Source organism: Oncorhynchus tshawytscha, linkage group LG28, assembly GCF_018296145.1.
Source record: "Oncorhynchus tshawytscha isolate Ot180627B linkage group LG28, Otsh_v2.0, whole genome shotgun sequence".
Classification (NCBI taxonomy): domain Eukaryota; kingdom Metazoa; phylum Chordata; class Actinopteri; order Salmoniformes; family Salmonidae; genus Oncorhynchus; species Oncorhynchus tshawytscha.
In genome coordinates this window covers 18767889-18793848 of record NC_056456.1, presented here as the reverse complement: position 1 = coordinate 18793848, position 25960 = coordinate 18767889, and the positions used below count along the sequence as shown (strand labels likewise).

The window sequence follows — 25960 nt, the reverse complement described above, 5'->3', positions numbered from 1 at the left end:
AACTGGCCTCTGTCCTACACATGTTATAACATGCCTCTGTCCTACACATGTTATAACATCCATCTGTCCTACACAAGTTATAACTGGCCTCTGTCCTACACATGTTATAACTGGCCTCTGTCCTACACATGTTATAACTGGCCTCTGTCCTACACATGTTATAACTGGCCTCTGTCCTACACATGTTATAACATGCCTCTGTCCTACACATGTTATAACTTGCCTCTGTCCTACACATGTTATAACTTGCCTCTGTCCTACACATGTTATAACTTGCCTCTGTCCTACACATGTTATAACTTGCCTCTGTCCTACACATGTTATAACTGGCCTCTGTCCTACACTTGTTATAACTTGCCTCTGTCCTACACATGTTATAACTGGCCTCTGTCCTACACATGTTATAACTGGCCTCTGTCCTACACATGTTATAACTTGACTCTGTCCTACACATGTTATAACTTGCCTCTGTCCTACACATGTTATAACTGGCCTCTGTCCTACACATGTTATAACTGGCCTCTGTCCTACACATGTTATAACTGGCCTCTGTCCTACACATGTTATAACTGGCCTCTGTCCTACACATGTTATAACTTGACTCTGTCCTACACATGTTATAACGTGCCTCTGTCCTACACATGTTATAACTTGCCTCTGTCCTACACATGTTATAACTTGCCTCTGTCCTACATGTTATACATAACGTGCCTCTGTCCTACACATGTTATAACATGCCTCTGTCCTACACATGTTATAACTGGCCTCTGTCCTACACATGTTATAACTGGCCTCTGTCCTACACATGTTATAACTGGCCTCTGTCCTACACATGTTATAACTGGCCTCTGTCCTACACATGTTATAACTTGCCTCTGTCCTACACATGTTACAACTGGCCTCTGTCCTACATATGTTATAACTTGACTCTGTCCTACACATGTTATAACTTGACTCTGTCCTACACATGTTATAACTTGCCTCTGTCCTACACATGTTATAACTGGCCTCTGTCCTACACATGTTATAACTTGCCTCTGTCCTACACATGTTATAACTTGCCTCTGTCCTACACATGTTATAACTGGCCTCTGTCCTACACATGTTATAACATGCCTCTGTCCTACACATGTTATAACTTGCCTCTGTCCTACACATGTTATAACTTGCCTCTGTCCTACACATGTTATAACTTGCCTCTGTCCTACATGTTATACATAACATGCCTCTGTCCTACACATGTTATAACTTGCCTCTGTCCTACATGTTATACATAACGTGCCCTCTGTCCTACACATGTTATAACATGCCTCTGTCCTACACATGTTATAACTTGCCTCTGTCCTACACATGCTATAACTGGCCTCTGTCCTACACAAGTTATAACTGGCCTCTGTCCTACACATGTTATAACTGGCCTCTGTCCTACACATGTTATAACTGGCCTCTGTCCTACACATGTTATAACATGCCTCTGTCCTACACATGTTATAACATCCATCTGTCCTACACAAGTTATAACTGGCCTCTGTCCTACACATGCTATAACTGGCCTCTGTCCTACACATGTTATAACTGGCCTCTGTCCTACACATGTTATAACTTGCCTCTGTCCTACACATGTTATAACTGGCCTCTGTCCTACACATGTTATAACTGGCCTCTGTCCTACACATGTTATAACTGGCCTCTGTCCTACACATGTTATAACTTGACTCTGTCCTACACATGTTATAACTGGCCTCTGTCCTACACATGTTATAACTGGCCTCTGTCCTACACATGTTATAACTTGACTCTGTCCTACACATGTTATAACTTGACTCTGTCCTACACATGTTATAACTGGCCTCTGTCCTACACATGTTATAACTGGCCTCTGTCCTACACATGTTATAACTGGCCTCTGTCCTACACATGTTATAACTGGCCTCTGTCCTACACATGTTATAACTGGCCTCTGTCCTACACATGTTATAACTGGCCTCTGTCCTACACATGTTATAACTTGCCTCTGTCCTACATATGTTATAACTTGCCTCTACCCAACTAGCTACAAACACAGTAAGAAGTGTCTTTAATACGTAATTGGTGACGCACATGGGGAATGTGTGTGTGTGTGTTTTTCGCCTCAGTAATCAAGAGGAACAACGTTGTGGAGATGCATGTGGACACTGAGGGCAACCACAAAATAGGACCTCCTTCCTCCTCCCCCACTCTGACCAAAGACCCACTTTATGTGGGCGGCATTCCAGGTTGGTACTTTGAAGGAGAGGTCACTGAATTTACAGATACATTAAAACCCTATCAGGACTGGAGTCCATTGTAATAGAGTACCCCTTGTATTTTGCACAAATAATAACCTATAGATCCCATTGGACAGTGAATGCTGGAGGAATCAAAGTCACAATGAATGTAGACTCCATCATTATTATGCCTCTTGAATACTGTACTGTATCTGTCTCTTCCTTGGGCAGAAACATCCATGCACCCATCCCTCCCAGTCACAGGGTCCTTTGAGGGCTGCATCCAGAACATGAAGATCAATGAGGACCCGATCTCCTTCGAGAGGCTCTCTGGGGTATTCGGGCCACTCAACCTCAGAGAGTGTCCAGCTGGCTGAGTAGAATCTACTCCATGACCACATCCTGGGACCAGATCCACTCTCCACTAGCCGCTGCGTGCAATCTGTTCCAAAAACAGAGAATGTGTATGTATGTGTGAGAGATAGTGTTGAGTGTGTGTGTGAGAGAGAGAGAGAAGTGTGTGTGCATGCGTGGATGTGTGTCACAAGGATAGTAAAACGAGGACCATTTGGACAAGTGGGGGACATTTTGACAGTCCCCGCGAGGAAAAATGCTATTTTAGGCTCAGGGGTTAGGTTTAGGGTTACTATTAGGGTTATAATTAAATTTAGGGTTAGTGGTTACGGTTAGGGTTAAGGTTAGGAGTTAGGTATGGTTTGGGGTTAGGGTTAGATTTAGCGGCTAAGGAAAATAGTATTTTGGATGCGAATCAATTATTTGGTCCCCAAGAGGATAGCAATACGAAACTGAGAGCGAGAGAGATGGGGAAGTTTGGCTCTTTTTACTGGCTCGGATCTTTGACTCCTTCAGTCAAAATAATGAATATTTTGACTCATTTCGTGAAGTCAGTAATGCACAGAACACGCTGGACCCCCTACCTTCGAACCATGAACTGAAAACTCAAAAGTCATAATTCTACAAGCTTCCTGTACACCATTCGTGGCTTATTTGTGACTGAGATTTGTAAACGTGTGCTTTAAATTTTTTTTACATTTGTTGATTGAGAGGCATACAAATAAGATTATTTCTTGATACATTTGAAATTAGGTCTAATTGTGGCCACACCCGGACTATATTGTGAACGACTGTTGGCGTAATGCATTGCTTGACTGCCGTGGGGGGTGATAAGCACAAAGTCGTTTGTGAACTGCAGCCCCCGAAATGATTTGTTCTCGAGTTCTAGTTTGTTAAGCAGAGGCTGTGTAGGTTTTGGTTCTACAAAGCTCTGTCCGTGATAAGTAAGTGGCAATGCCAGAGAAACCTGTATTTGGAGGATTTATAGGTGTAACCGGTGCTGTACTGCACCGCTGTAACTCTGGTTGATTGAGACTATAGACGTGGACTTTGGAGATCAGGTAGTTTTAATCAAGCAGAATTCACTCTCTGCATCTGCATCCAAAAGGAAATAAAACATTTGTAGATCACATATGTTCTGAGAATCGTAGCCTCTTTCTCTCATAGTGCATCACAATGATTTTCGAATACAAAAATTAGTACAGCCTCTCCTTATTATGCATCAACACATAACATATTTTTTACATAGATAAAACCACATGCCTGCACCCAAAAGAAAATAAAACATTTGTGGAGCACATACGGTCTGCGAATCGTCGCCTCTTTCTACAGCAGATGCACAATACAAGGGACTGGGATCATTTGAGGAGCTAGCCATCGTTCACACATACAATAGCCAGCTAATTCCTTAGCTAGCTATTGTAACGGCACAGTCGATAGCGCGCCGGAGCTCGGGCTCGAAGGTCGAGGGTTCGAGACCTGCTCCCTGCTGTTTCATTACTCTATTAACCACATGTTGAATTCAGAATGTTTATATCATCCTAAAAAGTACAATTACATCTTAACAATACCATCCACTTATGAGTAACCTCTAAATATACAACATTATTCATGAACAAAACACTGTATGACTTTGTGCATAAACGAATCAAACTTTTCTGAAGGCGACATAAAAAGCCTGCCTACCTCTCATAGTGCATCAAAATGATTTGAAGCACGCAGGGCAAAACGTAAGTACACACTCCCCTATTCCCAGGATGCAGGCATGCATAACAAATCAACATGACATATTAATATATAAACCTGGTGAAATTCACACAGTACTTGAACAACTGTTACATAGGCATGGATATCCTCCAAACACCGGCTTCGAGGGCTTTATCAATTTTATACAACAGGTTACGACATATTCAAATAACGATTGACATATTTTCATAAATGCGTAATTTTTATTTATTTATTCATACTGTTTCATCCTTCCACAAGATATAGCCCCGACCCAAATCTAGGGTTGCCACCCAATCCGGCTGGTTGTTCATTCTATTGGTTTGGTTGCCAGAGTCGCGACCCAGTCGTTCAGTCTTTTTGTTATGTATCTATGGATGTGACCCAGTCATTCCTTCTAAATGTTCCATTGCCAAACCACAACGTTCTGCTTCGCAGTGCTAGCTGTGACACTAGAGACTCTGGATTCGCGCCCAGGCTCTGTCGCAGCCGGCTTCCGGGTTGGATGAGCGCTGTGGTTGGGTTGTGTTTCGGAGGACAAATGGCTTTCGACCTTCGTGTCTCCCAAGCCCGTACGGGAGTTGTAGCAATGAGACAAGATAGTAACTACTAACAATTGGATACCACGAAATTGGGGAGAAAAGGGGGTAAAATTCAAATAAAATAAATTACGTTTTCAGAGATCCTAGAACGTAAACAGACTTCACTATATTATATCCGATAGGACACCAAATGTGGTCAGAGAGCGACGCCTTCATGGCGATGACACGGATGGTCTTCTCTTGATTGACTGTAACTTTGTCAAATAAGCACCAATGAGGGTCAATCAAAGCTAGCTAGATAGCCAATGAGCTGGGCTTTACGTGAGTATGCGGAAACCCTGTATCTGCTGAAAAAAAAAAATTCATCAGCTGTCCCGCTGGTATCAGACGATCCCTCAGGTGAAGAAGCCGGATGTGGAGGTCCTGGGCTGGAGTGGCTACACAGGGTCTGCGGTTGTGAGGCCGGTTGGATGTACTGCCAAATTCTCTTAAAACAACGTTGGAGGCGGCTTTTGGTAGAGAAATTAACATGAAATGATCTGGCAACAGTTCTGGTGGACATTCCTGCAGTCAGCATGCCAATTGCATGCTCCCTCAAAGCTTAAAACATCTGTGGCATTGTGTTGTGTGGCAAAACTGCACATTTTAGTCTGTCCTTTTATTGTCCCCAGCACAAGGGGCACCTGTGTAATGATCATGCTGTTTAATCAGCTTCTTGATATGTCACACCTGTCAGGTGGATGGATTATCTTGGCAAATGAGAAATGCAGGGATGTACAAATTTGTGCACAATATTTTAGAGAAATAAGCTTTTTGTGTGGATGGAAAATTCCTTGGATCTTTTATTTCAGCTCAAGAAACATGGGACCAACACTTTACATTGCATTTATATTTTTGTTCAGTATAGATATACTGTACCTCAGACTAAGCTTTGTATATAATTTTGTATAATTCTTGATGACCTTTTTCCATTATTAAACACTTTGTTGCAGATGTTGTTTTCACTCTTGACGGTTTCATCAGCTATCATTTACTTTACATGTATGCATTCCTGCCTTTTGACAATGTGCAACCGTTGAATACAATAGCCTGCAGCCCTCAACTCAACTCTGGACCTTGAAGCCAGTACTACTGCATTTTTCATTGTTCCCCTCTAATCAGGGACTGCATTAGACCTGGGACACCAGGGGTGTGCAATGCATTTTTACGTAGAACAGATAACCAGCAGGCTCTGGACCTCCAGTGGTAACCCTGGCCTACAGTATAAAAGCAATATTAGTGTTGCATCTTTTGGATATTAGTCTGTTAATTTTGACATTGCAACGTAGTTGATATATAGAAACTAGGGCATATTTCCCACTCTCTAATATTTTATTAAAAACATATGCTTCATTTTCACATGTGAAATCTTTGATAATATCTAGCGCCTCAACACTATTTTCAACATACTATACGCTCATTGGCTGAATCACTGGCGGCAAGAATACCATCGCATTTCCATTTCCTCTATTATTTGGGAACGCACCCCAACACAGAGCGGAAGACAGACAACGCTGAAGAAAACAATGTAAACCAATGATATTCTTGGAGCTACCTCAAGCACATTTGATGAAATTAAACTATAATTTATGATAAGACCATGCGATAGTGTCAATTGTTAGTTCGAAGTGGGCGGTGAGCTACTGTAGAAGCCCACTGTAGCGGCAGCGAGACGAGGTGCATCGCCTCTCGACCAGTCTAGACTGCCGCTGTCGCTTCCGTTTCTCCGGTGTGTTGTGGTTCGAAAGGCGAAGCGCGCTGCATCGGAACTTGGTTAACTCTTCTTGAGACTTAACATACGGGTTGTGATCGATGGCGGACCCAGAACCATCACAACAACATGAGACGGAACAGATTGACGATGCAGAGTTGGCATTTAAAGGAATAAACATGCTGCTCAACAACGGATTCAAGGAGAGCGATGAACTTTTCAGAAAATACAGGTTAGACGGTGCTGTGCCATAAACAATGAACTTAAAATACTATTTCATTGGTTAATTGATGTGGGGAAGGTTTGAATTCAAAGAGTTATCCTATAAGTATTTAGGCTGTGTAGTTTATTTCCGGGCTTGGTTTATTTTTTCAGATTGAGGAAACCACGTGAAATTGATTAGTAAGGCCTATAGGGTATAAGCCAATTTGAACTGGTGGAAAAAGTACTTGGGTAAAAGTACCTTAATAGAAAATGAACAGTAAAATACTACTTGAGTTAAAGTATTTCGTTTGAAATGTAATTAAGTATCGAAAGTAAATGAAATTGCTAAAACAACTTCAGTATCAAAAGTAAAAGTGAATCATTTCAAAGTCCCTACATTAGGCAAACCAGAAGGCATTTTCTAGATTATTATTATTTTTTTACATTTACGGATAGCCAGGGGCATACTCAGACATAATTTACAAACGAAGCATTTGTGTTTAGTGAGACCGATAGATCAGAGGCAGTAGGATGACCCGGCATGTTCTCTTTATAAGTGCGTGAATTTGACTATTTTATTGTCCTGCTAAGCAATCAACATGTAACGAGTACTTTTGGGTGTCAGGGAAAATGTATGGAGTAGAAAGCACATTACGCGTTTTTAGATAATTGACGTTAACTCTTTTTTTTTCTTTTCATATACGCATATGTTGTAGTTTTTAAACCCTATTTTACATCTATAATTTTTGTGTTGTGCTCGCCATCAGTTGAGACATGCTATTGAATACAGGATGGGTGTCATGTTTTGGCTGATAAATGTACTAAAATGGGTTTACAATTGAAATGTAAACTAACAAATGGTACCACAAAGATGGTTGAAGGTCCGCACAGAATGTTGACTTGAATGGGAATATCTGTTTTAAATTTGACTGTCAATCCTCCTTGGGAAACCTATTGAAATATAGATAAGAGAATAGACATGACCATTTAAGTTGACTTTCGACTGTGGGTGAACCGGTGAAATTCTTTGTGCTAGTAATTAGAAGTAAAAATGTCAATTAAAATGTTAATGATGTACCAGCTAAATTGAAGTGGTCTGAAGGGATAGGTCCATTCTATGAAGTATATTTCTATGTTTGAAATGACAACCACCCTGTATTCAAAAGCATGTTGTCTCAACCTGTGGTTGGCACAACAACAAAAAAACTCAGATGATGTATTCCCAAACTGGGGAAGTAAATGCCGTCGGGGGTACGGCAAATAAAAATGTGATTAACATGTTAAAAACATTTTTGGGGGGAAATAGTGTTTTTTAAAAAAAAACATTTTTTTAACAGTTCATTTATATTTTCCAAAGAAGGAATACATTTGGGCGAGTTTTTTTTCTTTCTCTCGCCTGAGTAGCCTCGTTTCGCAGCCCAAAATAAAATGTAAACCATCTTGCGAAATAACTACACAATGTCAAATACAGGTAGCCTAGTCAAATTAACGTCCACAATGATGCCAAAAAACAACATTTGAGAGTGCTCTGACCCTGGTGCTAGAGGGGGTACGCAGCTGGAGGTTGAATGTTTGAAGGGGTACAGGACTATAAGAAGTTGGAACAACTGAATTATAGTCAAAGCTACAACATATGTGAATATGAAGAGGGAGAAAAAGAGTGTGTATAATAGAGTTAATTGACATTAAAGGTTTAAAAATATATTTTTTAAATAAATAATGAAATAGATTGACAACATTGTTTGTAAGCTTTGAAATGATATAAAACTCAACCTTTTCATTTTCCAGTGATGACATGGATATCTCATGGTATGGTGGGGTATGCAAAATGGTCCAACTAAATGTTTTGGCATTCAGGTCCAAAATGTAACTATCTGACCACTTCTTCCATGGGCAAACATGTATGTAAAGTAATGTTTAAATCAAAAGGGATACTGTCAATGTGATTCAGTGGTGATTTTAGCATGTAAATCTTGGTGGGGCAAAAAAACTAAATGTGGGATGCATGCCAGCAAAGCCACTACACAACACTAAACGATACATTAATTGCACTGTAACGGTGCCAAACGGTGCCCAGAAAGGGCCTTTTCAACCACTCCACAAATTTCCTGTTAACAAACTATAGTTTTGGCAAGTCGGTTAGGACATCTACTTTGTGCATGACACACAGTTTTTCCCAACAATTGTTTACAGGCAGATTATTTCACTTATAATTCACTGTATCACAATTCCAGTGAGTCAGAAGTTTACATACACTAAGTAGACTGTGCCTTTAAACAGCTTGGACAATTCCAGAAAATGTCATGGTTTTAGAAGCTTCTGATAGGCTAATTGACATAATTTGAGTCAATTGGAGGTGTACATGTGGATGTATTTCAAGGCCTACCTTCAAACTCAGTGCCTCGTTGCTTGAGATCAAGAGAAAATCAAAATAAATCAGCCAAAACATCAGAAAAAAATTGTAGACCTTCACAAGTCTGGTTCATCCTTGGGAGCAATTTCCAAACGCCTGAAGGTACCACATTCATCTGTTCAAACAATAGTACGCAAGTTTAAACACCATGGGAACACACAGCCGTCATACCGCTCAGGAAGGAGAAGCGTTCTGTCTCCTAGAGATGAACGTACTTTAGTGCGAAAAGTGCAAATCAATCCCAGAACAACAGCAAAGGACCTTGTGAAGATGCTGGAGGAAACGGGTGCAAAAGTATCTATATCGACATAACCTGAAAGGCCGCACAGAAAGGAAGAAGCCACTGCTCCAAAACCACCATACAAAAGCCAAACCACAGGTTGCAACTGCACATGGGGACAAAGATCATACTTTTTGGAGAAATGTCCTCTGGTCTGATGAAACAAAAATAGAACTGTTTGGTCATAATAACCATCTTTGTGTTTGGAGGAAGAAGGGGGAGGCTTGCAAGCCGAAGAACACCATCCCAACCATGAAGCACGGGGTGGTAGCATCATGTTGTGGGGGTGCTTTGCTGCAGGAGGGACTGGTGCACTTCACAAAATGGATGGCATCGTGAGAAGGAAAATCCTGTGGATATATTGAAGGAACATCTCAAGACATCAGTCAGGAAGTTAAAGCTTGGTCGCAAATGGGTCTTCCAAATGGACAATGACCCCAAGCATACTTCCAAAGTTGTGGCAAAATGGCTTAAGGACAACAAAGTCAAGGTATTGGAGTGGCCATCACAAAGCCCTGACCTCAATTCTATAGAACATTTTATGCGCAGAACTGATAAAGCATGTGCGAGCAAGGAGGCCTACAATCCCGACTCAGTTACACCAGCTCTGTCAGGAGGAATGGGCCACAATTCACCCAACTTATTGTGGGAAGCTTGTGGAAGGCTACCGGAAACCCAAGTTAAACAATTTTAAAGGCAATACTACCAAATACTAATTGAGTGCATGTAAACTTCTGACCCACTGGGAATGTGATGAAAGAAATAAAAGCTGAAATAAATTCTCTACTATTATTCTGATATTTCACATTCTTAAAATAAGGTGGTGATCCTAACTGACATAAGACAGGGAATTTTTACTGGGATTAAAAGTCAGGAATTGTGAAAAACAGAGTTTCTGTCTGTCCGTCCATTCATTTATTATTAGTTTAATGTTTTATATTTGCTGAAAATGTGGGCCTCAAAACAGGTGAGACTTCTGTCACATTTTAGTCACTTTAAACTCCTCCACATTTTTATTGCTATGTATCCTTAGCTGAACCAGATCAGGAGGAGAGTGCCACTGAGGGAATATGTACATCTAATGTCATATTGTGGTCATAACTCTAAAGTGCGAAAGTCAGCCATTACACAGCCGAAATCAGAATTTTTCCGTCACCCCTGCAAGCTTTCTCTCTCTTCCACAACTGTGTCATAGTTTGTAGACACCTCTTTCCCTGCTCGCTGGCTCTATAAAGCTGTTTAATACATTGCTTTGTTTCTCCCTGCAGCTAACTAGCTACAGATCTCTCTTGTATTGTGTGGAGGCCAGGGCCAAAAACATCTCATTTGAATCCATTTTAAATTCAGGCTGTAACACAACAAAATGTGGAAAAAGTCAATAGGTCTGAATACTTTCTGTAGCCACTGTAAATGAAATGTCGGGTTTCCAGGCTACTGGCACTTTATAATGGAGTACAATCAAATCCAATTTTATTTGTCACATGCGCCAAATACAACAGGTGAAATGCTTACTTTTACAAGCCCTTAATCAACAATGCAGTTTTAAGAAAATATTTACTAAATAAACTAACACAATAAAATAACAATAATGAGGCTAAATACTGGGGGTACTGATACCAGGGTAGTTGAGGTGATTTGTCCAGTGCATGTGTAAAGTATTCAGACCCCTTGACTTTTTCCACATTTTGCTACGTTACAGCCTTATTCTAAAATTGATTAAAAACAAATCTGCGTCAATCTACGCACAATACCCCATGGTGACGAAGCAAAAACTATTTTTAGACATTTTGCAAATGTATTAAAAATAAAACGCTGAAATATCACATTTACATAATTATTCAGACCCTTTACTCAGTACTTTCTTGAAGCACCTTTGGTAGTGATTACAGCCTCGAGTCTTCTTGGGTATGACACTACAAGCTTGGCACACCTGTATTTAGAGAGTCTCTCTCATTCTTCTCTGCAGATCATGTCAAGCTCTGTCAGGTTGGATGGGGAGCGTCGCTGCACAGCGATTTCAGGTCTCTCCAGAGATGTTCAATCGGGTTCCGGCTCTGGCTGGGCCACTCAAGGACATTCAGACTTGTCCCGAAGCCACTCTCGCATTGTCTTGGCTGTGTGCTTAGGGTCGTTGTCCTGTTGGAAGGTGAACCTTCACCCCAGTCTGAGAACCTGCACCAGAGTGCTCAGGACTTCATCAAGTATCTGTCTGTACTTTTCTCCGATGATCTTTCCCTTGATCCTGACTTGTCTCTCAGTCCCTGCCACTGAAAACCATCACCACAGTATGCTGCTGCCACCACCATGCTTCACCCTAGGGACAGTACCAGGTTTCCTCCAAACTTGGCATTCAGGCCAAAGAGTTAAATCTTGGTTTCATTAGAACAGAGAATCTTGTTTCTTATGGTCTGAGAGTCCTTTAGGTGCCTTTTGGCAAATTCCAAGCGGGCTGTCATATGCCTTTTACTGCCTTTACATAAAGGCCTGATTGGTGGAGTGCTGCAGCAATTTTTGTCCTTCTCCCATCTCCACAGAGGAACTCTGGTTTCTCGGTCACCTACCTGACCAAGGCCCTTCTCCCCCGATTGCTCAGTTTTGCCGGCAGCCAGCTCTAGGAAGAGTCTTGGTGGTTCCAAATTCTTCCAAAGTTGGAGACCACTGTGTTCTTGGGGACCTTCAATGCTGCAGACATTTTTTTGGTACCCTTTCCCAGATATGTGCCTCGACACTCCTGTCCCGGAGCTCTACAGACAATTCCTTCATCTTCATGGCTTTGTTTTTGCTCTGACATTCACTGTCAACTGAGGACCTTATATAGACAGGTGTGTGCCGTTCCAAATCATGTCCAATCAATTGAATTTACCACAGGTGAAGAAGTTGTAGAAACATCTCAAGGATGATCAATGGGAACACCTGAGCTCAATTTCGAGTCTCATAGCACAGGGTCTGAATACTTGTGTTTTTTAATACATTTTCAAAAATGTCTAAACCTGTTTTCACTTTGTCATTATGGGGTATTGTGTGTAGATTGATGAGGACAAACATTAATCTAATACATTTTAGAATAAAGCTTTAATGAAACAAAATGTGGAAAACAACAAGGGCTCTGAATACTTTCCGAATGCACTGTAGGTAGGGGTGAAGTGACTATGCATAGACTTAACGAGTAGCAGCAGTGTAAAACAAAAGCTGGGGTGTCAATGCAGATAGTCTGGGTGGCCATTTAATGAATTGTTAAGCAGTCTTATGGCTTGGGGGTAGAAGCTGTTAACGAGTCTTTTGGGCCTAAAATGTTCTCTTTTCAAAACTGGTTGAATGACTTTTTACTCTGTAGGCACCTTCTACTTCCACAGGTGAGAGAAATTACTTAGTAAATGACTCACTTGCCTCTAACCAAATACATTTGAATTCTTCTGAATTCTGAATAATTTGGAGCAGGCCATTTTTGGGACTTGAAAGTGAAAAATCCAGAGTAAACGCAACCGGCTTAGTTAGATCCTCAAACACACACAGCTTTGTCTCCTGCTGATACCCCAAATGTCACCTCTCCCACTAATTATGTTGAGCTCTGAGCTGTCATAAGAGATGAAGGGAACTGAATGTTGACACCTTCATCCTCCCATAATTCTATACTGTCATCTTGAATGAAATGTTTAGGATTTAGGCTTCTACATTCTTGGAAGTGAATAACCATCCAGACTTTGAGGCATGAATGCGACGACTATTAAACGTTCTCATGGAGCAGTCTTACGAATCACATTTTAAGTAATTACTTTAGCCCGACTCTGCCGCCTTTTTTGAGCGCTGTCTTCAGACGCTCTGCACAATGAAGAAATCCAGGTGGTATTGCTTGAGGATACCGAAGTTTGACTTGAAACAACTGTACAGCTCTCACCCATCTTCACCTGTCCTGGCTGTCTCTCTTAAGAAACCAACCTGTTTTAGCCTTACTGCAACCATCTCTCTGTCTCCCTCTCTCTTCTAGGACCCACAGTCCACTGATGAGTTTCGGAGCCAGTTTTGTCAGCTTCCTGGTGAGTAGGGGTGGAGAGGTCAGAGGAGGTCAACTTCTTACTGAATTACTGTACGTCCCCAAATTCCACTGATATTCTCATTTGATACTCTGCAATGCAGACAATTGGATTCTATTGGAGTGAAGAACAGGAAGAGGTCTGTATTACAGTCTGTTGTGTTGTACGTTTTATTGAATGCCAACCTTTTTTAGTTCAATAGTTGTATTTTCACAGTACATCTCTATTTCATACATAGACCTTGTCATAGTGCATTTGCGGTGCAGATTGACTGAATGAATTGAAGGTCACACAAATAATAGCACACCCGGGATATCCTCAGCACTCATCTGGCTGTGCATCACACACTGCTGGCGGGTGATTCACCAACCTGATATAATTTGGCTCACGGTGGGTTTGAATACTGACAGGGAATAAACTATTTGTGCACGTCTTTGGAAATGATCACGGCAGATGAAATGTTAGTCTGGTAAATCCAGGATGAATACTTGATTGTCTAGCTGTGCTTTTTCATTGTTCTACAGTTGTGGGCAAATATATTGGCATTCTTGCACGTTTCACTATTTCCTCTAAAATAAGATGAAATGTAAAACATGTTTAGTGTTCATACGTGTAATTATTTGATTTACAACTGCAACAGGAGCCCAACGTAGAAATGAATTTGATTTACAACTGCAACAGGAGCCCAACGTAGAAATGAATTTGATTTACAACTGCAACAGGAGCCCAACGTAGAAATGAATTTGATTTACAACTGCAACAGGAGCCCAACGTAGAAATTAATTTGATTTACAACTGCAACAGGAGCCCAACGTAGAAATGAATTTGATTTACAACTGCAACAGGAGCCCAACGTAGAAATTAATTTGATTTACAACTGCAACAGGAGCCCAACGTAGAAATTAATTTGATTTACAACTGCAACAGGAGCCCAACGTAGAAATTAATTTGATTTTGTTTACCCTGTAGTTTCTTACCTGTGGTAATATAAGTTTCAGGTACCTAAGGGGTGAAAAAATGTACTTGTATAGTGCAAGGGTGCCAATATATTTGACCGCGTGTCTGTTGCTGACAGGATAATTGTTTAGCCTACTTTAAAACAATAGTATTGGTACATGTTAAGGCATTACGCCAAGACTACCATACTGTCTAGGTTGAGAGCAATGCCCTAACTGGCACTGTATGAATCTGCCTGTGTGTGTAGAATGCCATGATGACGTTTGAGGAGGAGAAGATGCAGACAGCCTTTGATGACCTCCGAGCCACGGAGAGACTTTGTGAGCGAGACAATGCCGGGGTCATCGAGACGATCAAAAACAAGATCAGGAGGAGTGTAAGTGAAAAGACAATGTGTTCACGCACACCTAATTAACCTCAGAGAAGCTCATACCTGTATGATACATCTCATACATCTCCTCTATCCACACACGCCTGACTTGTCTTGCGGTCTGCCAATGTCAAGTTGATGTCATCTTCTCTCGCAGTGCTGTGTTTGGCCTTGCTACAGATGTATGTTTGGCCTTGCTCTACAATTTAGACGTTGACATCACCGTGCTCTGTGTGTTTGGCCTTCCTCCAGGGCCCCCAGAGGTCAGGGGTGGCTATAGTAGACCGCCTCCAGAGACAGATCCTTGTGGCAGACTGCCAGGTGTACCTCGCTGTCCTCTCCTTCATCAAACAGGAACTGTCAGGTGAGACGCCTCATCACTTCGACCTTGACCTGCGTGTAGGCTTATAGCTGACTGACGGATCGGCTGTGCTGCTACTACTAGACTGAATGACTGCACTGTGTTGTGGTTACTCACTGGTACAGTTAAGAAGATCGTAGGTCTGTTTCAATATCTTGCGTGCTGATTATAATGTATGCTCAATAAGTGATTTGCTGTAATGGGCCTTGGTATCTAGACCATGTCTCTCAGTACTCTAACATCCCGCTGCTTGATGTTAATCATATCTCATGGACTTCCCCTCTCCCAAACCCACCCAGCATACATCAGAGGAGGCTGGATCCTCCGCAAAGCCTGGAAGATGTACAACAAGTGTCACAGCGATATCAGCCAGCTGCAGGATTGCAGCAAGAGGAGGTCCTCCGACCAGCAGGTGTCTCCCTCTCCATCCACTGACCAGGCCAACCACGGCGCGGCCAAGCTCCCAACCCAGAGGACCAACGGGGTGAGCCCGGAGGCCCTAGCCCGACTTAAGGGCTCGGTCAGTTTTGGCTACGGCCTGTTCCACCTGTGCATCTCCATGATACCGCCGCACCTGCTGAAGATCGTCAACCTTCTGGGTTTCCCCGGCGACCGTCACCAGGGGCTGTCCGCCCTTGCGTATGCCAGTGAAAGTAAGGACATGAAGGCCCCCTTAGCTACGTGAGTAGGTGTACCACTACCGACCATGGGGTGTCTGTTTTTTGTTGTTGTCTCTTGTTGGTTTATTTTACTTTATTGACTTGAACTGTGTTTGTGGTCATTGCGGTGTAATAATTTCTCATTCAACATATTTCATATGGACATGGTGACCATGTATTTAGTGATAGAAAATATATGTAGTAATCCTACGTAATGTAGCCTTATACATGGACTAGACAGAGTAGTGTGATTATTTGGGAAGAGAAAAGAACCAGCAAGCCTGAGAGCAGGATGCAGCTTAGCTGGCTCTGAATATTTATTTCTATATTTTTACCTTTATTTAACTAGGCATGTTGGTTAAGAACAAATTCTTATTTACGATGACTGCCTACTGCCAAACCCTAACCCGGACGACGCTGGGCCAATTGTGTTCCGCCCTATGGGACTCCCAATCGTGGCCGGTTGTGATACAACCTGGAATCGAACCAGGACCTCTAGTGACGCCTCTAGCACTGAGATGCAGTTCCTTAGACCGCTGCGCCACTCGGGAGCCCTCGGGAATATCAGTGATTCATATTGAACAGCTTATTTATTACTGTCACCACCATACTGATTAGAAATTCTCTGCTATTTGATTCTGCCCACATATCCACAGCAGGAGGCAGAAGACACAGGGTGTGTCCCACACCCTATTCCTTCCGTAGTGCAATGCATTTGACCAGGACCCGCAGGGCCCAAGTTGTACACTGTATAGGTAATAGGTTGTCATTTGGGATAAAACCACAGCCTTCACCAGACCTGAAACCCATTAGCTCTCTGCCACTCTGCCAGGGGCCAAGATGATCTGCTTTAATAATAGAGAGAAGCTGGCTGAGGCCCCTGTCCTGGTTGAACTTCAAGGCCTTGGCAGAGAACAAAGATTGTATTTATTTTAGGAAGACACATGTTCAACATTTTAAGCTAAGATTAACTTTTTTGTGCCTGAAGGGAAATTTGTCTTGGACTTTCAAGTGCTGTTGCTTCCACATCTAAGCTGCATGCGACGGTTGATTCTGCAGAATATTGATGGATTTTGTTTTCAGCTGACGTATCTGCTGAGTGTGGTAGCAGGCTGTTCAACTCGAAATAGTTAGTTAGTTTTCCTAGCCACCGTGCTTCTACACCTGCATTGCTTGCTGTTTGGGGTTTTAGGCTGGGTTTCTGTACAGCACTTTGAGATATCAGCTGATGTACAAAGGGCTATATAAATAAATTTGATTTGATTTATGTTTACCGACCACTGTGATATGTCTTGGTTTCTCGACTGACTCTCTGAACGCTGATGTTCACCGGTATTCCTCTCACTGTTGTCAATAACAGTGGTTTCTCTCCCCCTGTGGCAGGTTGGCCCTCTTGTGGTACCATACGGTAGTGCAACCCTTTTTTACCCTGGACGGCTCAGACACACAGGCCGGTCTGATGGAGGCGAAGGCTATCCTCCAGAGAAAGGAGCCCGTATACCCTAACTCCTCCCTCTTCATATTCTTCAAGGGCAGGGTGCAGCGTCTGGAGGTAAGCGCCTGGACCATGTTCAGTAGAGAGAAAATGTTTTAAAACACAATTTAAATTAAGTAGTTCAACCTAAATGTCGCCAATAATAACACCTATTTTCTTGTGCTGCAGTGTACACTACTCGACACAACCTAGACAGAAGCAGACAGATACCACAAGGAAACCTGTGTCTACAACTGTGGCTGTAGTGTGTTCCTTGTCCTAATATTCCCCCTCTCCTCAACTCATTCAGTGCCAGATCAACAGTGCAGTGACGTCCTTCCAAAATGCCTTAGAGCTGGCTACAGACCAGAGGGAGATCCAGCATGTTTGTTTGTATGAAATAGGTACTTCCTCACTTCTACCTCAACTCTTAATGTATAGATCACCATTACCTTGTTGTTCCTGAGTGACACTTCATTCTCTCTGCTCTCAGGCTGGTGCAGTATGATGGAGCTGAAGTGCGGTGACGCCTACAAGGCCTTTCAGCGTCTGGCGACCGAGTCACGCTGGTCCCAGTGTTACTACACCTACCTAACTGGAGGTGAGAGGGCAGAGGTTAGAAGTCATGGATTTCGAGGTGGGGTTAGAAGAACGCCCTCTTGTTTTTTTGTTTTTTTTCTTCAAAAGTAAAATAAGTTCCGTAACTGGGAACGCTAACTCACCTGAATGAAAAGCTTCTGAACTATTAGCAATAATGTCTTACATCCTCTGATAACAGTTACATGTTGCTGTTGAGATACCCTGCAGACTCTAACGCCTGGACATCGCTCTGTGTTTGTGGTATAGTGTGCCAGGGAGCGTCAGGAGATCTGGAGGGAGCGGCCGCTGTCTTCAAGGACGTACACAAGCTTCTGAAACGGAACAACAATCAGATAGAACAGTTCTCTATGCAGAGGGTGAGCGTGGGGCTGGCAACAGCACACTTCTATAGATATCCATGTGAACCATGACTTCCAATGAGGAGAAATCCTTTGGCGAGTCACACAGTTTCACGGTGATCTATAGTAATTGTATGGAGGAAAATTGGCAGTTGATTGGGTAGCGAGTAATTGGTAAACGTGCGCTTGTGTGTGTGTAGGCGGAGAGGCTCAGCAAACACGCCCCATCCAGAGAGCTGTGTATCCTGGCTGTGATCGAGGTGCTCTACCTGTGGAAGGCCCTGCCTAACTGCTCCACCGCTAAGCTGCAGACCATGAGCCAAGGTACGCTGTGAAAACGTACAGTAAACACAGACCACATCAACACAAACAAGACAGACCCCTCGTACATAGGGCTGTGGCGTTGAGGACATTTTATCAGCCGGTAACTCATGTTGCTGCCTGTCTCTCGGTAAATGAACGTAAACATTTTCAGCATCTCCAGGCCTCCACGCATACAAGTCGCTGATGAACGCCTTTGAAATATATATATTTTTAAAGTCTGAATCCATTTAATATACACCATCACAATGAATCCATTATTTGTTTTAGGCAGGTCTAATGAAACATGATATGGAGAAAATGTATTTCAGAAGAACAGAATGTCATCTTCTGAGTCGGCCTGTATGTTATCTGGCTATGTGCCATGCCAATGGCAGCCGAAGCTCTAGGCTAGTTTATTTAGCAGACAAGATGTGCTGATAAGTCCCATGCCATTATTTTATATCATATGATTTTTATAGGAAGAAGAATAAAATTGAGCTTAGCTGAATAAAATAGAAAGGATGCTTTTCTCCTCCCCGAACGAGGGCACATATGAAGTGGCTATGTTGAGCATAAAAGTGATCATTTGAAGCGGGTCCTATACGCCAGATTTAGAGAGAAACCTTAGAATGTCTTAGAAATCAAGCCAGAAATGTGCTGTGTGATGCGCTCTGTTCCTTGCCTCAGGCGGCACACGCTGTTCTCTCATGAAGTGATCATATTCTCACCCATCAGACTTTTCTCAATTTAATGTTGGCTTGAAATATATTAGTCATTTTGATTTAGAATGGCCCATTTTATCAAACGGGCAGGGGAAAAAAGACCTGTCATCCATTTGCACTCCCAATAGCGAATGGAGGCTCCTGTGGTTCCTTTATCAAGCATGCCAGGTAGGCTACTCTGGTTCTGCAGCGGAGAAATGTGCTTCATATTAATAGCTGAGAAATAATCATAGTAGCAGCTGGGATCCTCTTTATAGTGGCCACCATCAGAACTCTGCTTTCACTGGGTCGCATATAGAAATGTCTGGGCTTATCAGAACACTTACTTCACTCCACGCATCAACCACTGTTTGCGGAGCAGCCTCTCGCCGGGCGACAGGTGATATTCTGCCCGAACACCCAGTGCTTAATATGGGAAACCTAGTGTAATCTGTGAGGGAACATTTGATCGTAACATATTTTCACAACGAAACGTATTGGATTAAACGGTTGACAAGCCCCTCTGTGCTCTCGAGAAAGGAATGAAGGAGAGCGAGGAGGAGATAGAAACGCACAGTGGTGAGAGATTCTGTAGCTAAATGTTAGCCTATTAATTATGAAGAGAAAAAAAACTGTTTAATTTTGGAGTATAGGCTAGACCAATGATGTAGCAAACTGTGTTTCTGCCGTGCGTAATATGCTGTGTAGGTTATTAACCACTATTTTAATGGCTTTTTTTCAGGCTTGGGCTCATAGGCCTATGCATATACTGTAAGCTCTAATATGCGTATCGTGATCTACATGTCTTAAATGCTTTTAATTAATCTTCACCTTAGAAAGCGCTGTCCATTTTGTTGTTTGGCTTTGAAACGAGATCCACAATGACCATGTTTTCCACTGTTTTGATCTGTTGTTGAACTTCTTTCTTCAAATTGATCATCACAGTGATGTCAAACATTTTCCGTCAAGATAGAACTGCCAAAGGGGGAGGAGTTGCAATCTACTGCAGAGAGAGCCTGCAAAGTTCTGTCATACCTTCTAGGTCTATACCCAAACAGTTTGAACTTCTAATTTTAAAAATGAACCTCTCCAGAAATAAGTCTCTTACTGTTGCCGCCTGCTATCGACCCCCCTCCACTCCAAGCTGTGCCCTGGACACCATTTGTGAATTGATCGCCCCCCATCTAGCTTCAGAGTTCGTTCTGTTAGGTGACCTAAACTGGGATATACTTAACACCCCGGCAGTCCTACAATCTAAGCTAGATGCCCTCAATCTCAAACAAATCATCAAGGAACCCACCAGGTACAACCCTAAATCCGTAAACATGGGCACCTTCATAGACATTATCCTGACCAACTTGCCCTCCAAATACACCTCCGCTGTTTTCAATCAGGATCTCAGCGATCACTGCCTCATTGCCTGTATCTGCTATGGGTCCGCGGTCAAACCACCACCGCTCATCACTGTCAAACACTCCCTAAAACACTTCTGCGAGCAGGCCTTTCTAATCGACCTGGCCCGGGTATCCTGGAAGGATATTGACCTCATCCCGTCAGTCGAGGATGCCTGGTCATTCTTTAAAAGTAATTTCCTCACCATCTTAGATAGGCATGCCCCATTCAAAAAATGCGGGACTAAGAACAGATAAAGCCCATCTTAGATAGGCATGCCCCCTTCACTCCAGACCTGACTGCCCTTGACCAGCACAAAAACATCCTGTGGCGGACTGCCATAGCATTGAATAGTCCCCACGATATGCAACTGTTCAGGGAAGTCAGGAACCAATACATGCAGTCAGTCAGGAAAGCAAAGGCTAGCTTATTCAAGCAGAAATTCGCATCATGTAAGCTCTAACTACCAAAGGTTTGGGACACTGTAAAGTCCATGGAGAACAAGAGCACCTCCTCCCAGCTGCCCACTGCACCGAGGCTAGGTAACACGGTCACCACTGATAAATCCATAATAATTGAAAATTTCAATAAGCATTTCTCAACGGCTGGCCATGCCTTCCTCCTGGCTACTCCAACCCCGGCCAACAGCTTTGCCCCCCCCGCAGCTACTCGCCCAAGCCTCCCCAGCTTCTCCTTCATCCATATCCAGACAGCAGATGTTCTGAAAGAGCTGCAAAACCTGGACCCGTACAAATCAGCTGGGCTAGACAATCTGCAGGCTCTCTTTCTAAAACTATCCGCCGCCATTGTTGCAACCTCTATTACCAGCCTGTTCAACCTCTCATTCGTATCGTCCGAGATCCCTAAAGATTGGAAAGCTGCTTTCTTTAAAGGGGGTGGCACCCTAGACCCAAACTGTTACAGACCCATATCCATCCTGCCCTGCCTGCCTATCTAAAGTCTTTGAAAGCCAAGTTAATAAACAGATCACTGACCATTTCGAATCCCACCGTACCTTCTCCGCTGTGCAATCCGGCTTCCGAGCCGGTCACGGGTGCACCTCAGCCACGCTCAAGGTACTAAACGATATCATAACCGCCATCGATAAAAGACAGTACTGTGCAGCCGTCTTCATCGACCTGTCCAAGGCTTTCGACTCTGTCAATCACCGTATTCTTATCGGCAGACTCAATAGCCTTGGTTTTTCTGACGACTGCCTTGCCTGGTTTGCCAACTACTTTGCAGACAGAGTTCAGTGTTTCAAATCGGAGGGCATGTTGTCCGGACTTCTGGCAGTCTCTATGGGGGTACCACAGGGTTCAATTCTCGGGCCGACTCTTTTCTCTGTATATATCAATGACGTTGCTCTTGCTGCTGATCCACCTCTACGCAGACGACACCATTCTGTATACTTCTGGCCCTTCCTTGGACACTGTGCTAACTAACCTCCAAACAAGCTTCAATGCCATACAACACTCCTTCGGTGGCCTCCAACTGCTCTTAAACGCTAGTAAAACCAAATACATGCTTTTCAACCGTTCGCTACCTGCCCGCCCGACTAGCATCACCACCCTGGACGGTTCCGACCTAGAATATGTGGACAACTATAAATACCTAGGTGTCTGGCTAGACTGTAAACTCTCCTTCCAGACTCTTATTAAACATCTCCAATCCAAAATCAAATCTAGAATCGGCTTTCTATTTCGCAAACAAAGCCTCCTTCACTCACGCCGCCAAACTTACCCTAGTAAAACTGACTATCCTACCGATCCTTGACTTCGGCGTTGTCATCTACAAAATAGCTTCCAGCACTCAGCAAACTGGATGCAGTCTATCACAGTGCCATCTGTGGCACTGTTTTGTTACCAAATCACCTTATACCACCCACCACTGCGACCTGTATGCTCTAGTCGGCTAGCCTTCGTTACATATTCGTCGCCAGATCCACTGGCTCCAGGTCATCTACAAGTCTATGCTAGGTAAAGCTCCGCCTTATCTCAGTTCACTGGTCACAATAACAACACCCACCCGTAGCACACTTTCCAGCAGGTATATCTCACTGATCATCCCCATAGCCAAGACCTAATTTGGCCGCCTTTCCTTCCAGTTCTCTGCTGCCAGTGACTGGAACGAATTGCAAAAATGGCTGAAGTTGGAGACTTTTATTTCCCTCATCAACTTTAAACATCAAATATCTGAGCAGCTAACTAATCACTGCAGCTGTACATAGTCCATCTGTAAATAGCCCACCCAATCTACCTACCTCATCCCCATACTGTTTTTATTTTATTTACTTTTCTGCTCTTTTGCACACCAGTATCTCCATTTGCACATCATCATCTGCTCATTTATCACTCCAGTGTTAATCTGCTAAATTGTAATAATTCGCTCCTACGGCCTATTTATTGCCTACCTCCTCATGCCTTTTGCACACACTGTATATAGACTTTATTTTCTCTACTGTGTCATTGACATGTTTGTTATTGGCTTGTTTATTGTTTACTCCATGTGTAACTCTGTTGTTGTCTGTGCCACACTGCTTTGCTTTATCTTGGCCAGATCGCAGTTGAAAATGAGAACTTGTTCTCAACTAGCCTACCTGGTTAAATAAAGGTGAAATAAATAAATAATAATAAAAAACAAGGTAGTCTAATGGTGCATGGTACTGTTTTTCATGGGATCTGATTTTCTGTGGTATTTGCGTTGATGTCAGAGTGATTAGAGGGACAACAGAGTGCTCAGCACTAGGCCCTTAGAACCTGATGGAGGGACAACAGAGTGCTCAGCACTAGGCCCTTAGAACCTGATGGAGGGACAACATAGTGCTCAGCACTAGGCCCTTAGAACCTGATGGAGGGACAACAGAGTGCTCAGCACTAGGCCCTTAGAACCTGATGGAGGGACAACAGAGTGCTCAGCACTAGGCCCTTAGAACCTGATGGAGGGACAACATAGTGCTGAGCACTAGGCCATTAGGGCCTGATGGAGGGACAACATAGTGCTGAGCACTAGGCCATTAGCGACCTGACGGCCGTTACCAAGTTGGGTACTACAAACGCATCAGCGCCATTCATGTACAGATTGCATTAGGAGGCGATTACCACGACTCAACGGTCCCGTGGAATTTGACTTAATACGGTCTCCGCAATAGCCATGCACATGATCAAACTCCCAGTCCCAACCACCATAGTTGCTGCACATTCAATTATAGCCTATTCTCTTTTGGCTATACAGGACATCACACACACACACACACACACACACACACACACACACACTTCCAGGATCTGCTACAATCTCAGTCAGCGTGGTTATTGTGCTTTCACTGAGTAGTTGTGGTGGTGCCGTGAAAGTGAATTCCTGTGAATCTGGAAGGAAATTCAGTGGGTTGTTTCTGTCTCCTCTTAGTTCTGCAGGAACTAGATGACCTCTCATTTGCTGGCCTGAAAAACCTGCTCCTTGGTGACATACACAGATGTCTCGGCAACATGAACGACTCCATTCAGGTTCTGTCTCCTCACCATATTTATATGTATTGAAAACAAAGTACTCGTAGTATTTACCGACAAATATTAATGTAGCCAGAATAGTGAATGTTTACTACTCTTTATTATGTCATTGAATATTGCAGTGCTTCCATCTGGCTGCCAGAGATGAGATGGGCCATCAAAACAACTCCTATGTGCAGCCCTACTCCATCTACGAGTTAGGCTGCGTCTTACTGGACAGCCCTGAGGTGAGCTGTGCATGTGGTGTATCGCACAACGTGTCAACCCCGAGGAGAGAAAGTGTATGTTGCTTAATGCGGTAGTTGATTGAGATTGTGGTTCTTCTCTTCTCAGTCTGAAGCGAAGGGCAGAGCTCTGATGCTCCAGGCCAAGGTACAGTAGAACTTCACTTCTACAGTATGGGCCAAGAGTGTATCCTCGTTTTTGAAAACGTGTAGCTTTCAGCTGCAGTATTTGGAATGATCAATCAAGTCTGACAGTCATTCATAATATGCATTTTATATTATTTGATATTTCCTTACCGGTATGTGCACGTGTGAATATTTCTATGTGATGCAGTAATGTCGTGTGTGTGTTTGTACAGGAGAACTATGCTGGCTATGACTTTGAGAACAGGCTCCATGTGCGCATTCATTCAGCTCTGGCTTCCATGAGAGAGGAGGTGACCCCACCCTGACCGCACCCTTTCTCTACCATACATCCACCCTAGCTTGTGTTGGGGGTAGGAGGAGCAGGAAACGGGTCCCTTTAGAGAAGCCATCTTGACCTCCACAGCACTGTGATGGTTCACTGCATTGTGTTTTTCAGTAGACTTGTGTTTTTATAATGAATGTGCCATCAAGTTTGCAATGTATAGTTTACAGTAAGAGTTTCCTGGAGCGATAATGCAGGAATAGTTAAGACTACTGGAGTGTATTAGTGTGTTTTCAACCAGATCAAATATGTACAGTAGTTGCAGCTGGGAGTTAAATGCAACTTTTTACCAGGGAAACGTGTCTTTTTGGGGGAAAATCTATTTAAATTGTACAATCACATCTTTATTCTTTCCCATGTGTTGGGAAAAGGTTCAGATACAGAACTGGGTATGCCATTGGGTAAGCCACACTCATTATAAATTAAGCCGTGCCTAGGTTGCTGCCAGATTATGACCTGAATGTCCAAAGTCCTGTTGCTGTTACAGTAGTAGACCATTTGAATGCACAAATCCTATGCTACTACTCATCACGTGGCCTTGTGGCACTGTAAATTGGGGAGATTTTTTTAATTGTTTTAAAGTTAATTTCCTGCAATTCTACACATTTTGCCATGGGTTGCAGAGAACATTCTGCAGTTTTAAAGGCCCAGTGCAGTCAACATTTTTATTTTCCTGTGTTTTATATATATTTCTACACTGGGAGGTTGGAATAAGGTTGACTAACGTCTCTTCACAATCCTCAAGTCAAGAACAGACTATGGGAGGCGCACAGTACTACATGGGGCCATGGCTACATGGAACTCTTTTCCACATCGGGTAACTGATGCAGTAGAATCCCCAAAAAATACACTGTATGGAACAGCGGGGACTGTGAAGAGACACACACACACACAGGCACACATACACATGATAAGGCATGCCCTCTACACACCTACAGATGGATGTTGTATTAGATGTGATAGTAGAGTAGTAGCCTGAGGGAACACACTTAATGTGTTGTGAAAGGTTTTATTAAATGTAATATTTTAAATTGTATATAAAATGAATGTTGAATGTT

The 25960-nt window shown here is 42.9% G+C and overlaps 2 protein-coding genes across 6 annotated transcripts in view; both read left to right on the top strand.

The window, feature by feature from the left end:
* The window catches only part of LOC112227373 (laminin subunit alpha-3-like), a 106603-nt gene extending 102871 nt beyond the window's left edge, over positions 1–3732 (top strand). For all 3 annotated transcript variants that reach the window (XM_042307667.1, XM_042307666.1, XM_042307665.1), the window contains 2 exons: positions 2136–2255; positions 2478–3732. In XM_042307667.1, coding sequence (XP_042163601.1) covers positions 2136–2255; positions 2478–2623 — 266 coding nt within the window. In that variant the 3' untranslated portion in view covers positions 2624–3732. The remainder of the gene's footprint in view (positions 1–2135; positions 2256–2477) is intronic.
* Positions 3733–6360: 2628 nt separating this feature from the next.
* On the top strand, positions 6361–25564 carry LOC112226857 (tetratricopeptide repeat protein 39C). 3 transcript variants are annotated; one of them, XM_024391475.2, is made up of 15 exons: positions 6361–6849; positions 13500–13548; positions 13649–13684; positions 14750–14878; positions 15125–15236; positions 15533–15914; positions 17276–17444; positions 17677–17770; positions 17860–17967; positions 18213–18322; positions 18505–18628; positions 24109–24206; positions 24332–24436; positions 24543–24581; positions 24793–25564. In XM_024391475.2, exons 1-15 carry the CDS (start codon positions 6719–6721, stop codon positions 24883–24885), a joined length of 1779 nt encoding a protein of 592 aa, XP_024247243.1. In that variant the 5' UTR covers positions 6361–6718; the 3' UTR covers positions 24886–25564. The 3 variants fall into 3 exon arrangements, with proteins under 3 accessions (XP_024247243.1, XP_024247244.1, XP_024247245.1); XM_024391476.2 differs by lacking the exon at positions 13649–13684; XM_024391477.2 differs by lacking the exons at positions 6361–6849; positions 13500–13548; positions 13649–13684 and adding an exon at positions 13784–13935.
* Positions 25565–25960: the final 396 nt, after the last annotated feature.